Here is a 14454-nt window from a genome sequence, read left to right on the forward strand (position 1 = left end):
GTTCGTATTGTGCCTGTATTGATTCATATAGTGCACTGGAGTAAGGAGGAGGAAACCAGAGCTGAGAGAGGTTGTTATTTTTCTCTCCCTCTCATTTCACCCTCAACACCCTCTCATTTAGTTCACTGCAATCTCTCTCCCTCTGTTTTCCATGTTTTTCTCTCCCTGCAACACTCCATCTTCTCTCATGTCCACCCCCACCTCTACTTATTTTCCATTTCTCAGCCTCCTCGGCCCTCCCCTTCTATCTCACTCTCACATTGGAAGACTTTCCCCTCTCCTTTCCTTGCTCTAAGCTCTCGGCTAAATTTTCCTCCAACTTCCTTTCGAGCATCTGTCTGATCATGTCTCTTTCTTCGCCCTGCGGGATGAGCAAGCAATCTTCTTTACCCATAATGCTCCTGTCCAAATGAGGACGGCCTCCTGCACTTCAAAGTACACACTTCAACACTTCAAAGGCTGCAGTCTCCCTCATACTAAAACCAAGGCCAGATCAATTAAATCCTAATAATACCCAGCAGCCCCCCCACGTCCTCCCCTCCCATGAGGATCATATCTGGGTATACACAGAGAGGCAAGAACTTCAACTTCTGTGGATAAAAAAAAAATCTTGTATCTTTAAGATTTTAACATGTCTAAGAATAGCACTGCGGTTTTGGAAATGTTGCTAAAGTCACATTACTAACAGAGAGCATGTTTCTAAACTTAAGCACACTTTTCATATAGCACAGCAATTTAAAAAAAAGTTATTCAGCAGCAAAAAAATGAAGTCACGCAATGTTTGGGTATAGTAACCAAAAGCTTCAAGTTCAGCCTATTGGATGAAAAGAAAGAAAGAGAGAACACACACTTGGTAGCCTTATATATTTTATGATGCAGCTCCAGGGCATATTTCTGCAAACACTCTCTCTCTGGATGTTGTTATCGCTAACATGTACGCAAGCAGCTGCCCACACAGAGCAACATCATTAACATTCAAACAAAGTTTCTCTCCACCTGAGAAAAATATCTGGCTCTGCTAAATGTGCCAGCTAGTCACTAACTTTATCCACACTATTACAGAGCTGGTTTGTTGAAAACAGTTGAACACTGCACAGTATTTCTTTTGCAAAACCAAAGCAATGAGCTTAAAGAAACTAAAATAAACCTTGGGGATGATTCCCTTTGACATTAAACATAGTAACTTAATTTATTGCTAATACAAAAAACAATGAACAGTCGGTTTTAAAGGTATGTAGGACAAATGTTATGCACAATATGATAAATCGGTTTTAAGTTGTTTGTTTGTTTCGGTGGCGAAGCCATATGTAAAGCAGTAGTTGAAGTTAATTGACTTGTTGGCCTTCATGTTCCCTGTTGACACAGCGCTAAGGTAGCCAGGCCCTCTGTAGCTCTGTCCTGTTTTGCTGCTGGCTAGCTGCCATCCTATTACTGCAGGAGTAAAAAAATCCTCCGATCCTTGTAGCCCATACACACACATGCACACACACACACACACACACACACACACACACACACACACACACACACACACACACACACACACACACACACACACACACACACACACACACACACACACACACACACACACACACACACACAAACATTACACACAAATTACACACAGATGCATTCACAAACTATTGTAGGGATGGTGTTTATTTTCTGTGCATGTGTGTCTGTTTGTGTGTGTTTTTCTTTATGTATGTGTCACTAAAACCCAATGAGACAGCAATCTTGTTAAAATGAGCTCTCGTGACAGATTTATGGGTCAAACTCGCCTTTGGTCAGTTTCCGTCTCTGGACCACAAAGGCTTCAGCCTCTAAGCCAGCGTGTCACAGTCAAGTCGCTGGTTCAAATCCCCGGTCTGACTCGGGACAATTCTCCTTCAAAAGTCAATGTCAAAATGGTGTTGAGCAAAGCACTTTGCCTCTATCCACTGCATCGGAGCTGATCAAGGGCCAAAAGTAGAGGAGAATGTCCAGTGAATAAATAAATCAAAGGGAAATTCAATTAGCTAAGTGTTTATTCTTCTTCCAGTTACTCTTTCTTAGTTTTATTTATTTCTCTTTTACTTTCTCTAATAAAAGAGATCTAGTGCCCTAGTGTCTTCTGACCTGATGCCGCTATCAGTTAATCTTTACAAATCCACTAAACAAAAATGATTCATACGATCCTCTTCTGAATTGGGTCCTATATGGTTAAAGTTTGGTTAGGTTTAGTGATGAAAACTACTCGGTTAAGGGGTAAGATCATGTTAAAATAAGGAAATTCCACACATTAAGGCACACAGCCCAACAATTAAACACTGGTATCGGATCAGCAGTACAACTTGAATAAAAGCCACCATGAAAAAAAAACAGCTAGCCACCTTCAACATACTGCGGTCATTGTTTTCAAATGAGGCTGAACATTCACACAGTCTCTTTCTGTATAACATACTCCAATATCTCTCCAGCCTGTGGGCCTACAGTCAGACCTGGCCGCATTAGCCTCACAACATGCTAGCGTTAACTTCAGCTGGCATAAAAATAGGTCAAAGACAGCCAGTATCGACCCCTCGTGAGCTTCAGTTGTGGACTGACCCTTGTTGAGAAATAGTTTCCAGTTGTTGTTGTTGTTGGGACATTTCTGTAAAAAACAAAACGAAAAAAAGAAACCAACCTTTTTTTATTCAATCTTTATTTATATATAGAAAGAAACCCTGACTTTAAATAAATAAATAAATAAAACTAAAAAAAAAAAAATCTAACTGGATAAAGTGGAGGTGGTCCATGTCAGGTATGACATCAAGGATGAAACAGGAGTAAAAGAGAGAGGGTGGTCTTTTCTTTTCTCACACGTTGGGGGTCTTAATTATATTTAAAAGCCACGAGGAAGTGCTTTTTACATAATATGTCACCTTTAAGTGATGCAAAATTCATCACTATCTATAAAATACAGATTATTTTGCTCAGTTTTATGGTCAAAGTGTCTCCTGTAATAGTTATAGAAAAGGTACCTAGTAGTTAAATAATACAGTATAAATTAATTCTCAAGGTTCCTCCCAAATCATGTCCCAAACGTCCAGATTATCAGTAAGGATATAAGGATACCTTTTTGTAATTGAAGTAAGAGTTAAAAACCTGGCTCATGTTTGGTTATCCACCTTTCAGCCTGCTTGTAAAAATGCTTAGCCACTAATTCATGTTTGCTGCTTCTTTGTTAGAGCTGTTCATGACATGTGATGGAACATGACGCAGACTTTAAGTGCCTCTTTGAACGGTTGAACTGAAATCCGATTATACAGTGGTAGTTTTGGCAAATGTCAGAATTCAGCATCATAGCCACTATAAATTCACAAAATATGCTAATGACACCCTCCTACATGTACTATCAGCAGGAAAAACAAGGGGGCAGATCAACCTCATCTGGGTTCTATACTGGCTCTGTCAAGAACTGCTGGGTAGGAAGCGAAAGATGTGACGGTGTGGGAAATAAAACATAATGTGCACGCATTAACTCAAACAACACACACACTGCCTTGTGCCCACTCCTCTTAACTCTCACAACAAGGTTACGTAATTAAAGAGGCTCCATTGTGGTGATCAGATGAGAAGAGGAGATTTTGAAAATGTCTGTGAAATGGAAATAAACCTGCTTTGGTTGTATAACCAGATTGTTGTGTCAGTCCTCTTCTCTCTCCTTCCATACTCTCTACTCTCTTTTTACTCCTCTTTAATTTCTCCTCCTCTACATGTAATTTTTCCCCCATTTCTTCTGCATCTTGTTCTTCCTCAGCTCTTCTAATTTATCTCTTGCTTATTCTCTCCTTCACTGGTTTTCTATAATTCCTCCTCCTATCTTTCCTCCCTTAGCTTTTCTCCTCCTCCTCCTCCTCCTTCTCTATACTTCCTCTCCTTCCCCTCCTCCTCAAGCTCAATTTCTCTTTTTTATCCTCTCCTCTCCTCCACTTCCTCCTTGGCTCTTGTTGCTTTCCTCTAAATGATTCTCCTAGTTTATTTGCTGCTTCTACTGCCTCCTTCCTGTATTCTCTCTATCTCTACCTCTATTCCTTCTTACAGTTTAAAAGGTGCGTTGGATAAAATCCACATTAAGCCCTAACTGTGTGTGTGTGTGTGTGTGTGTGTGTGTGTGTGTGTGTGTGTGTGTGTGTGTGTGTGTGTGTGTGTTTGCTTGCTTGCTTCTAAATAGAATAAGTATCTTTTCATCTCACAAAGTCACATGTTCTTTCTTCCAGTAGATCCCTGGTGTGTTCTCAGTATGTGTGCTGTGTGGGTCTACATTGAGTGTATACTGTGTTGTGTGTGTGTGTGTGTGTGTGTGTGTGTGTGTGTGTGTGTGTGTGTGTGTGTGTGTGTGTGTGTGTGTGTGTGTGTGTGTGTGTGTGTGTGTGTGTGTGTGTGTGTAACATTTAGCAGCTGTAGCTTGTTGAGATGGCATCTACTTTTCCAGGAGTCTGGCCTCGTCCAAAGGCTCACAAGATAAATCTGAGGGGTTGAGAGATGATAAATGAGAGAAGGAGGAAAGAAGACGTCTTATCTCTTTGGTCCTTGAACTGTTATTTTACAGTTATGAAACCACCTAATAACTTTAGAGGCAAGATAGAGATCTGAAATTTGACAAGGGGCCAAAACGAGCACTGTCTTTTTGTTAGGAATCACAAGACAAAGAGGGTGGGAGCAACTGGTTTGATATTTAATAATTCATTGTATTTTATAGTCTTATCATATCTTATTAAGTCAATTCTTAATCTGAAAAGTGTGTAGTATCTATAGCTGTCAGATAAATTACACAATAATTAACTGTGTGTAGAAGACAGGACTTCAGTAAATGTGCATAGTTACTTTCCACCACTCACTGCATAGATGATGATAATAATAATATTATTATAATAATTGTTAATAATTGATAATTATCTTCTCTTTCACCCTTTCGTCTATTTTCTTACATCTAATTTGGTGCATTACTGCCAACAAAACAGCATTAATGATGGACAGCAGAGAGGGAGCGAAGGATGAGCTGAAGATAAATAGAAAAGAGTCGAAAGAGAAAGCGGCTGAAAATGTCAAATGCAGGCTGTCTCAAAGCACAAGAGTAGAGAGAGGAAGCAGAAGTGTAAAGAGGAGGCAAAGCTCAAGAGCGAGGAATTAAGATGGAGACAGTGAACAAAAGCAGGAGGAAAAAGAGTTTGTGCGGGAGAGCTCCTATGAAATCTATTCTTTGTTGTCATATAAAAGTTAGTCTCCTCACGTACGGTGACTGATGCAACCTGTGCACCAAGCAGTGAAACCTGACCCAAAACTGACAGGGTGTCGTTTGGGTTCAAGTCTGTTGGTGTGAAAATAATAAGACAGTCAGGAAACTATAAGCAGCCATACCAAAGGAAATGTGCATTAAAAATGCTCAGTATTTGATTGGTAGAATTTTATTCTTTAGGAAATTTAAAATATGATATACTTGATCTTTCTTTTCTATGCAGGATACTGTGATTTATATATTTCTCCATTACAGGCTGTTATAGGAAACGGTGTTGCTGCATTCAGGACACTCCAGTATCATTACACGTTCTTTCATGTGTGTGCTCTGCTGTAGAGTACTTTGGCAGTCTGCTTTATTTTGAGACCAAGTGCCCAGCCCAGCAGAAACTGTAGCTACGTTTTGTCATCAATCATAATCGGTCTGCATTGGGAGTATTTGGCCCAGGGGTTAAGGAGTATTGCTGGAAGAAAGTTTACCTCATTTACTGTGAGGTTGTTGTGGCCATGAAGACGACTCGTGTTTGTCATTTGGAGAAGCAGTTTGTGTAGCCGTGGCTTGTTGTACGTAAGTGTAGTCGTGGTGATATTTGGAATTTTACCTTTAAATTGAAGGGTTTTCATGCTGCTTTACTTCAATAAACTATCACCGCACTGATTTTGAAATATTTGTTTTTTAAAGGGACTACAGTATGTCTTTAGTAGAAAGTGGTCAATTTTCCAATGCTGTGAGCACCATAACCAAAACTCAATTTCTTAAAAAATACAGAAATTCCCCTTTAAGTCGGTCCACCTATAGATAGTATAAAACATGGACGCAGTCTCCGTGACGTCACCCATAGGTTTTGTTAGAGTCATTGTGAAGCCCACTGTGGGTGGCTCTGGCCATCACCATCTTGGCAGTGCCTGGCGTGCTCGCGGCTTCTTCAAAACAGGCGAAGAGGAGCGTGGTTGGAGTTGAGGCGGATCCGACTAAAGCCTGGTTTCTGAAAGACAGAACCCAACCATCACTAAAAGCCGCCAATTTCCTTAACTATGCATGAGTTTTATAAATAAATAAAAACTCCCAGTAAAGTTTAATTTAGGGGGAAATGATCTATAGACAGCAAAACCATTTTTTGCACCAGGATGTAAACATTCTACCTTTGGGGTTTCAGGGGATTGACTCTTTTCTGGAGCCAGCCTCAAGTGGAAACTTGATTAACTGCAGTTTTTTAACATTTCCGAATTTGCTTCATTTTTTAGACACTTGGCTTCACCCCAACCACCATGTTTTTTCTGTGCCAGAAGAACTAGAAAACCAGGGTCAGTGGACATAATACAGGCAGCAGTTACATTTCCTCCAAAACATACATTTGACAAAATGTATTTTTGTATATATACAAAATCATCTTCAACATCATCTTTGTCCGTCTCCTTTCTGCTTTGCCCCCACTCAAGCCAGTTACATCAGACTCAGCAGAAAGCCACCTTATGAGAAGCTTAGCTGAATTCCTGTGTGTGTGTGTGTGTGTGTGTGTGTGTGTGTGTGTGTGTGTGTGTGTGTATGTGTGTGTGTGTGTGTGTGTGTGTGTGTGTGTGTGTGTGTGGGCACACGCACTTATGTGCACGTGAGGTTTCACTCACTTCCCCATTTCTCCTCTCCTCCGTCCAATGGGGCTCCTCTTCTCCCCTCTCCTACTCCTCTTCCTACTTCTGCTTGTCATCTCTCTCTCCTTCTGGTAAGCCTTCAGCTACACAGGCCTCCTCCATTTTGCATTGATGTGTGTGTGTGTGCGTGTGTGTGTGTGTGTGTGTGTGTGTGTGTGTGTGTGTGTGTGTGTGTGTGTGTGTGTGTGTGTGTGCTTGTGTAAGTGCAGCCTAAAGCAGCAGCCAGTGCTAGGGAAGAGTGCGCTCGAGCAGAACAATGGCATTCTGGGTAAAAATAGCCCTCGCTCTGTTGGTGGGAGAGAAAAGAAACGGAGGGTGACAGGGAGAGAGAAGAGAGGGAGGGTAAGAGCTTAGAGGAAGGGTGAAGATAGCAGTTTAATGGTCATGTAGTGAAGAGAGAAAAGAGAGAAACTACAGGTGCAAATGTGTGAAAAGTTAAACACAAAGAAAAAAGGATGAGAGTGAGTCAGACTGTAACTGAGCGAGGCAGAGACACTTTGGAGTGCCATGTAAAGTATGATAGCTATGGAGTCTAATCGTATTTAATATTGAATTATATTTGTGATATGTGTAACTAAGGCTTGGAGATATGACAAAAAACACTATACTAATAGTACATTTTTCCAATAAAGTAAGTGTATGCAAAATCACTTATACAATAATAAAACGCACGTTCATTGCATTGAACATTATTCCATTCCTCCCATTTTTTTAGGGATCAATCATAGGTGTCAACACATCTACATACTGTACACATGTTATAGTAGTAGTAGTAGTTTATAAAGAGAAGTAAAAACAGAGGGAGGGGAAACACAACAATACCACTAATATTCCTTGCAGTGGATGTAGTTTCCCCCTAGGGCCAAATACAACAAATATGTCTCCTTCATTGACAAGTAATCAGGCGGCCTCCCTTTGGCCGAGGGGTAAAATGTGTTTTGAACACAGATTTGTCATAAATCAAATCCACTGGTGGAAGAGATACACTGTGCAATTGTAATGTGATTAAATAAATGGGGGTCCATGCTTTTGGAAAAAGAGATGACAGAAAAAGTAAGACGTAATAAAGATGACAAAAAATACAATACAGAATAATATAATGCAATACTTTTTTAAAAGACAGACACACAAAGAGAGAGAGAGTTTAAATGCAGAATGAGGACGAATAAGGAGCATTTTAGTGGACGTTATTGACAGGAGGAGAAAAGGCCAGACTGTTTGTGCCATCTAGGTTAAGTGGTGCAGCGATGGGCTATTTTGTGGGACAAAACACACACACACACACACACACACACACACACACACACACACACACACACTCTCTTGATGTGATCTGTAGGACTAAATGTACTTGCTCTGGGAAAGGGAGGAATGAGTCCAAGGTCTAAAATGATTCAACAATCTCAGAGGCTAATACTGTACACTGTGCTGCTTTAGGGGATGTACACATGCACGCACACACGCGCACACACACACACACACACACACACACACACACACACACACACACACACACACACACACACACACACACACACACACACACACACACACACACACACTCACACACACACACTAAGACGCACACAAAGTATTGTGTGGTAGTTAAAGTAGAGGTTGCATCTTTTTTCACTTCCATTTGTGATCTATGATGAGGGGAGGCCTTATTGTGCTTTGTAGGCTAAGTGGTTGAATGAGCACTGCACACTGCCACACTACGACTGTCAAAATCGGCTAAAAATGATTTTTAAATATTTCCTCTAGACACGTAGTTTGGAATTATATTTGAATATCTATTTTTGTGCAGTATTTTAATGATCTACATTACGACACAAAATAAATGTCTTAAATGTCTTATACTCTTATACTTAAATAAGAGCATGCAGGAGGCAGGGAATGACGTGGATTACACCAAAGTCATGAAGCCAATTGGTAATTTGGTGTTCTGTCTGTTCCTTGAATTTGTCTGACAATTTCACCACACATGTACTTGTCCTTCCTCACTTACATTTCCCTCTTCTTCCCTCTCTTTTCAACAGCTTTAAAGCGGCTGTACTTAAAATACTGTAGAAAAACTTACCGCAACACAGTTCTCAACAACCTTTCCCCAACTCGTCAAATACGATGTTTTGGGATGGCCCTGATATTTATACTGATACTGATACTGATACTTATACTGATACTGATAAGACAGTTGCATGCACTCACATACACATGCGGCTGGACCGGCTGTCAAAACAAACAAACAGAGAAACTCAGATTATAGCACACACAGAGGGAGAGTGACTTCCCCCTATATAGTGAACATTACAATGACTAAGAGAGAAACAACTAAGAGTTGTGTTGCAGCTATATTGATTTATTCTCTCTGTTCAGCATATTTTGATGAGTTGGTCATGCCTGCCAGATTTGTGTTTCAATAAGAGAGAAAAGCTCAGAGAGGCTGAAGTCTTTAGAGCTGTTGCATATGTGTCAACATCTTTTCAAAACAAACAGACAGCAACACTCAGACACACATTAAATCTCTGCTGGCAATAGAAAAAGGCAATGACAGGGTCATCAAATATTTAAAATGAGGCCTTAATACAGAGTGATACAGAGCAGTGTTGATATGGTTTGTGTATGCATACAATTAACTGATTTAGTTCACTGTGGATTATTTTGTATGACACTAAATAACAGAGTAAACTCAACAGGGTTAAGAGAAAGAGAGAGATTAAGGGGGAGATAGAAAAGATAAAGTCAGAAGAGGAGATGAGTTGGAAGAAGGTTTGGTGAGTTTTGTTTCGTGTAGAGAGGATTTGATGAGTGAGTGGAAAAGAACAGAGATGGGAGATAAGTGTTCAGTGGGTAGGGCACCATCTGACCATTATTCATTACATGAGTAATATGGCCGCTCTTTAGTCCAAAACAGCATCAGCTCCGAATCAGAATCAGAATCAGGTTTATTGCCAAGTAATTTGCATTACAAGGAATTTGCCTTGATTTGACGGTGCTTACATGGAAACAGACATAAACATAAGCATAAAAATAAACCTAAGCATAATAAACTATTAACCATGAAAATAGAAAGTATATACATATATGTATTTACACAAGTAGGGCAGGAGGTAGTGTGCAGTTAAAGCAGGGGTGGGCAATTACGGTCCTGGAGGGCCTCTGTGTTAGGACCGGAATTGCCCACCCCTGAGTTAAAGTGTCGCCCACAGCGCCATCTTGGATCCAGTTGCTCCACTGGACAGAGAGAGGGGGTAAATAAAAGGCGTATGCTGGAGAGATACTGTAGAGATTATGAATATTAATTATTACACATACAAGATAACCATAACGAGAGATTTCTCTTTTTTTTCTGTCACCGAGTTGCTGAATTCACTGTTTGTGCTTCCCAGAGACACCACAGTGGGCGCTACAGTAGCACACCAAGTACATCAGCTTGGTTTAGCCTACTGCAGTCCTGACAGCTCTGTCTGGAAATAAGACTGTGTGTGTGTGTGTATGTGTGCAGCAAGTGGGTTCAACATATTCAACGTTAATAGTAATAATCAGTGCATTGAACCGCCAATCTTATTAAACTGGAGAAGTTAAAATTAGAACACATCACATACAGGGTTAAATGGCATTTAAGTCTCGCACACACACACACACACACACACACACACACACACACACACACACACACACACACACACACACACACACACACACACACACAAACACACACACACACACTCACATTCACCTGGGAGCTGCCCATTGTTCCGTCATGCACTGTTTGTACATACTACGAAAAGTAATGCACTGCTATATGTGTGTATTCTACATATTCAAAGCAGGTGAGGTAGTATAGGACCGCGAATCCCAGGACTTTCCTCCAACGTTAGTGTTGATACTTTGAAATGTTTTTAAAAGCCTGTTCAAAGTATTTTGGGAAGCTATGATAAAACCCAGGAGTGTGTCCTTAAATATGTTTTACTGGCTATATTATAGTGATAATATAATAAATATTTCAGTACTATTGTAAAAACAGACTAGCTAACTGTTTTGGTTGTTGTCCTCTCTGTGTTTTAGAAGAAGGAGTGGTTATGTCTCAACTGTCAGACCCAGAGGCTGTTGTCCGGAGGTGGTCTCGACGAACCTCCACTTCCTGTTCCTCATCCGTCTCCCAAGCACCAGCCAATGGGCTCGCCCCGTCACCAGGCACCAACCAGTCAGCAAAGCCCTCTCCACAAACCCACCAATCAGCAGGGGCCCAGGCCTGCCCAACCCCTGATGCAGAAAGCGCAGGCAGGAACTGGTGGTAGCGGACCATTTGCGCCCACTGCTGCAAAACAACCTACAGACACCAAGACCACCACACCAGCTACGGCACCAGTATCAACCACGGAGACCCTGAAACATCCAAGACCCACAGAGGAGAAGCCCAAAACCGAGCCTGAGAACCAAACTACCAAAGACACCAAAACCTCCCAGAAGAAAGGGGAGCAGATCACACCGATCAAGGAAATCAAGAAGTCCAGGCACTATGATGTAAGTGTTTTTTGTAACATTGCTTTAATCAGTTGTACTACTCTGTATGTTACGCTATGGAAAAGGAATAAAAGATGACACTCCTAGCAAAATGGTTTTACAGCTTGTGAAAAGTGCACCAAATAGATAATCTGATTTTCAGTGAATATTCTGCAGAAACCATAGTGTAACATTCAGGCCTGTGTACCAAAAATGGCTACTGTTGTGTTTTTAAATTTAAGAGCATGTATGCAGGTTCATTTATGTGAGTATGCATGGCTGTTTCAGTGTGGTCATGATTCACATGCATACAGTTTTTCAACAACACTTCACGTGCTTAATAAAAACCTTTGTTCAGCACCAGAATGTGTCATCTACAGGATTTAGCCCGCATTTGGACCTCAAAGCACCCCACAGTCCTTTAATCCAAGAAAAAGTATATGACAACAGGGCAGCAATCCAGACCATGCTTACAGTATGTGAACTACACAACAGGGAGAAAGCACACATTGAACTCAAAAATGCTAACCAAAATGCTTCATTGTGGTGGGGCACTGTGAAAGCTTCATGGGAGTTGTAGTTGTTGAATGCAAGCTAAAAAACTGCTAAAATTACAAGGTGATCAAATTTTAACATTTGAACACAGAAATGTCCATTCATCTTAAATTATGAAAAGATTCCAGGAACGTTATATCCGCTGGTGAAATAAATGCTAGGTTATCTTGGTGATCAGACTGAACTGCCATTTTGTTTTCACCTTCAGACTAAGTCCGTGTTTTTTCTGCAAAATTGTCACACATTTCAAAAATCAATATGACCTCAAGTTGTGACAATCACATTTACGTTTGGACTTAAATTTTTTGTACATCATTGAAGTTTTTAGAGAATTGCTTGACCACCAAAACAGTCATCACTCAAAATGGCATCTGATGAGCTGATTCACTTCATACTTCTTCCAGCACAAAGCACTTTATGACTAACAAAGTAGAAAATACAGAGATGAAGAATGTGAATATTGATTGTGGCAGGTGATTGCAGAACATCTTGGAGCTGGTAGGTACTGATCTCAAAACAAAGGATGTATTTACGATTACACAGTAATGATTGTGCTGTAGGCAGCTAAACAGCTTATTGCTCATGTCATTGATTCATTAGTAAGGTATATATTTTAAACACAAATCTCCTTTTACATCTTTTCCTGCATGTTTTTTTAGCTGCTGCATGTCATTGTAATTTTAAAAGTGATCAATTGTGTAATTGGTCTCTGATCCATAAAATACTCGACCAATTTTAAAAATTGACAAGTGAAATGCCTCAAGGTTTAAAGTGGCACTGAGAACCTTCATGTATTTACATGAGAGTGGGATGGTTTGGGATTTAATAACATAACCAAATTTAGGAAGCACATTTTCAGATGTATTTTATTTGCCTGTAGATACTTTCCCATGTTTTATTAAAATTACCTTTTCTCTAAAAATAATAAAATATTAGTTCCATCCATCCATCATCTTCAACCACTTGTCCCTAACGGGGTCTCGGGGGCTGGAGCCGATCCCAGCTGACATTGGGTGTGAGGCGGGGCACACCCTGGACAGGACAGAAAATATTAGTTCCCATGTTTTTATATTTCTTCATAGCATTTCTGGCTTTCATAATCATATCTCGTAATCATAATCAGACTACTTTTATATTTAAAGCTACATTTTATTTTCATACATTTCTTGTATAAAAATGCCCCCAATATTTCATAGATATTTCGCTGATTTTAATCCAGGTCTGTGTCATGGTAATGTGGGCACTCCAGCATGATGACGCGAAATGTATGCGGTAATTTCATGTCATCTCGTTCTGACAAAATTCGGCAAATCTCAGTTGGTCAGAGACTTTCGCTGCGGAGACAGGCCAAGCACCATTAATCTGAATACAATGCCCGCATTGCTGTGACACATTAAAATGGTTGAAGTATCCCTTCAATGTGAATATTTCTATTCAGTTGGGTGATCACAGTGTGGCCTAGTTTTTCCTTTATTGTACTAAAAAGTAAAAATAATGATTACCTTGAATGCAAAACACTTGGTGTTTCACATAACAATGTCGACGACACTACCTAAGATTTTCTGTGGATTCTGGTTATTTCAAATTGTAATTGAATCAATTGCTTTTGCCTGTAGTGTTGGACGTCCATGACTGTTTGGAAAGCATGTAATTGATTCCCTCCTCACAGAATGCAGAGGCTGCAAGTAGCAGCCTTCATCAGCTACCTTAGGGAGAGGGAGTGAGAGTGAGAGAGAAACACAGGGAGTAAAATAATACCTTTTGTAACTCAGCAGCAGCCATTGTTTCTGCTGAAATATTTATAAAGATTGGTTTGCTTTGGGCCCTTTGAAAGGCAGAGCAGACCTTCCTCATCCAGAGAGCTGCTAGGAATTTAAAGTGCATAAATCTCAAAGTAAACCACCTTAAGAGGTTTTCTAAAAAATATTTCCCTCATTTTTTAAAATCTATTTTGTATTCTGTCCTCCATCCCCCTTTCATTCACCAGGTTAGTCCCTTTGAGATATAATTTAGCATGCTATTAACAGACATCTGAGACCGAGCCATTGATGAATGAGTTTTAAGTCGTTTTTATGTTCCAGTCATGTCAACTCCACAGTCCCTCATCATTAAAAAAAAAAAAGTTTCCCCCCTTCTAAAAACACAAATTGACTCACCTCTCTCCATCAATGGCTCAAAATAGTGTTAACAAATCTAACAAGTGTACAGACTTTGTGATAACTGTATAATGTAATTTGTCTTTATGCTGTACATTGTGATATTATTGGAGATTTACTTCTTATTAAAAATAGACCATACCCTGAATGTTTTGATAAGGTTTTATTCTTGTATTGTATTACATATTTGAATTGTAATGACCACATTATTACAGTAATTGACTACATTGTAATGCGATTTTTTTTATTTTTTGTGCAAAGGGCTGTTGGTCGATCTATATGCAATCTGGTTATTCAGTTTTTGAAAATGAGAATGTTAAATTTC

At 39.9% G+C, this 14454-nt stretch overlaps 1 protein-coding gene across 1 annotated transcript in view; it reads left to right on the plus strand.

The window, feature by feature from the left end:
* bsna (bassoon presynaptic cytomatrix protein a) overlaps positions 1-14454 on the plus strand; it is a gene marked incomplete at both ends in the record, with an annotated part of 144735 nt that overhangs the window by 104046 nt on the left and 26235 nt on the right. Inside the window, one exon of the mRNA XM_083920968.1 lies at positions 10981-11439. Within this exon, the coding sequence (XP_083777094.1) occupies positions 10981-11439 (459 nt within the window). The remainder of the gene's footprint in view (positions 1-10980; positions 11440-14454) is intronic.

The sequence above is a fragment of the Echiichthys vipera genome (genome assembly GCF_963691815.1).
Source record: "Echiichthys vipera genome assembly, chromosome: 9".
Taxonomy (NCBI): Eukaryota; Metazoa; Chordata; class Actinopteri; order Perciformes; family Trachinidae; genus Echiichthys; species Echiichthys vipera.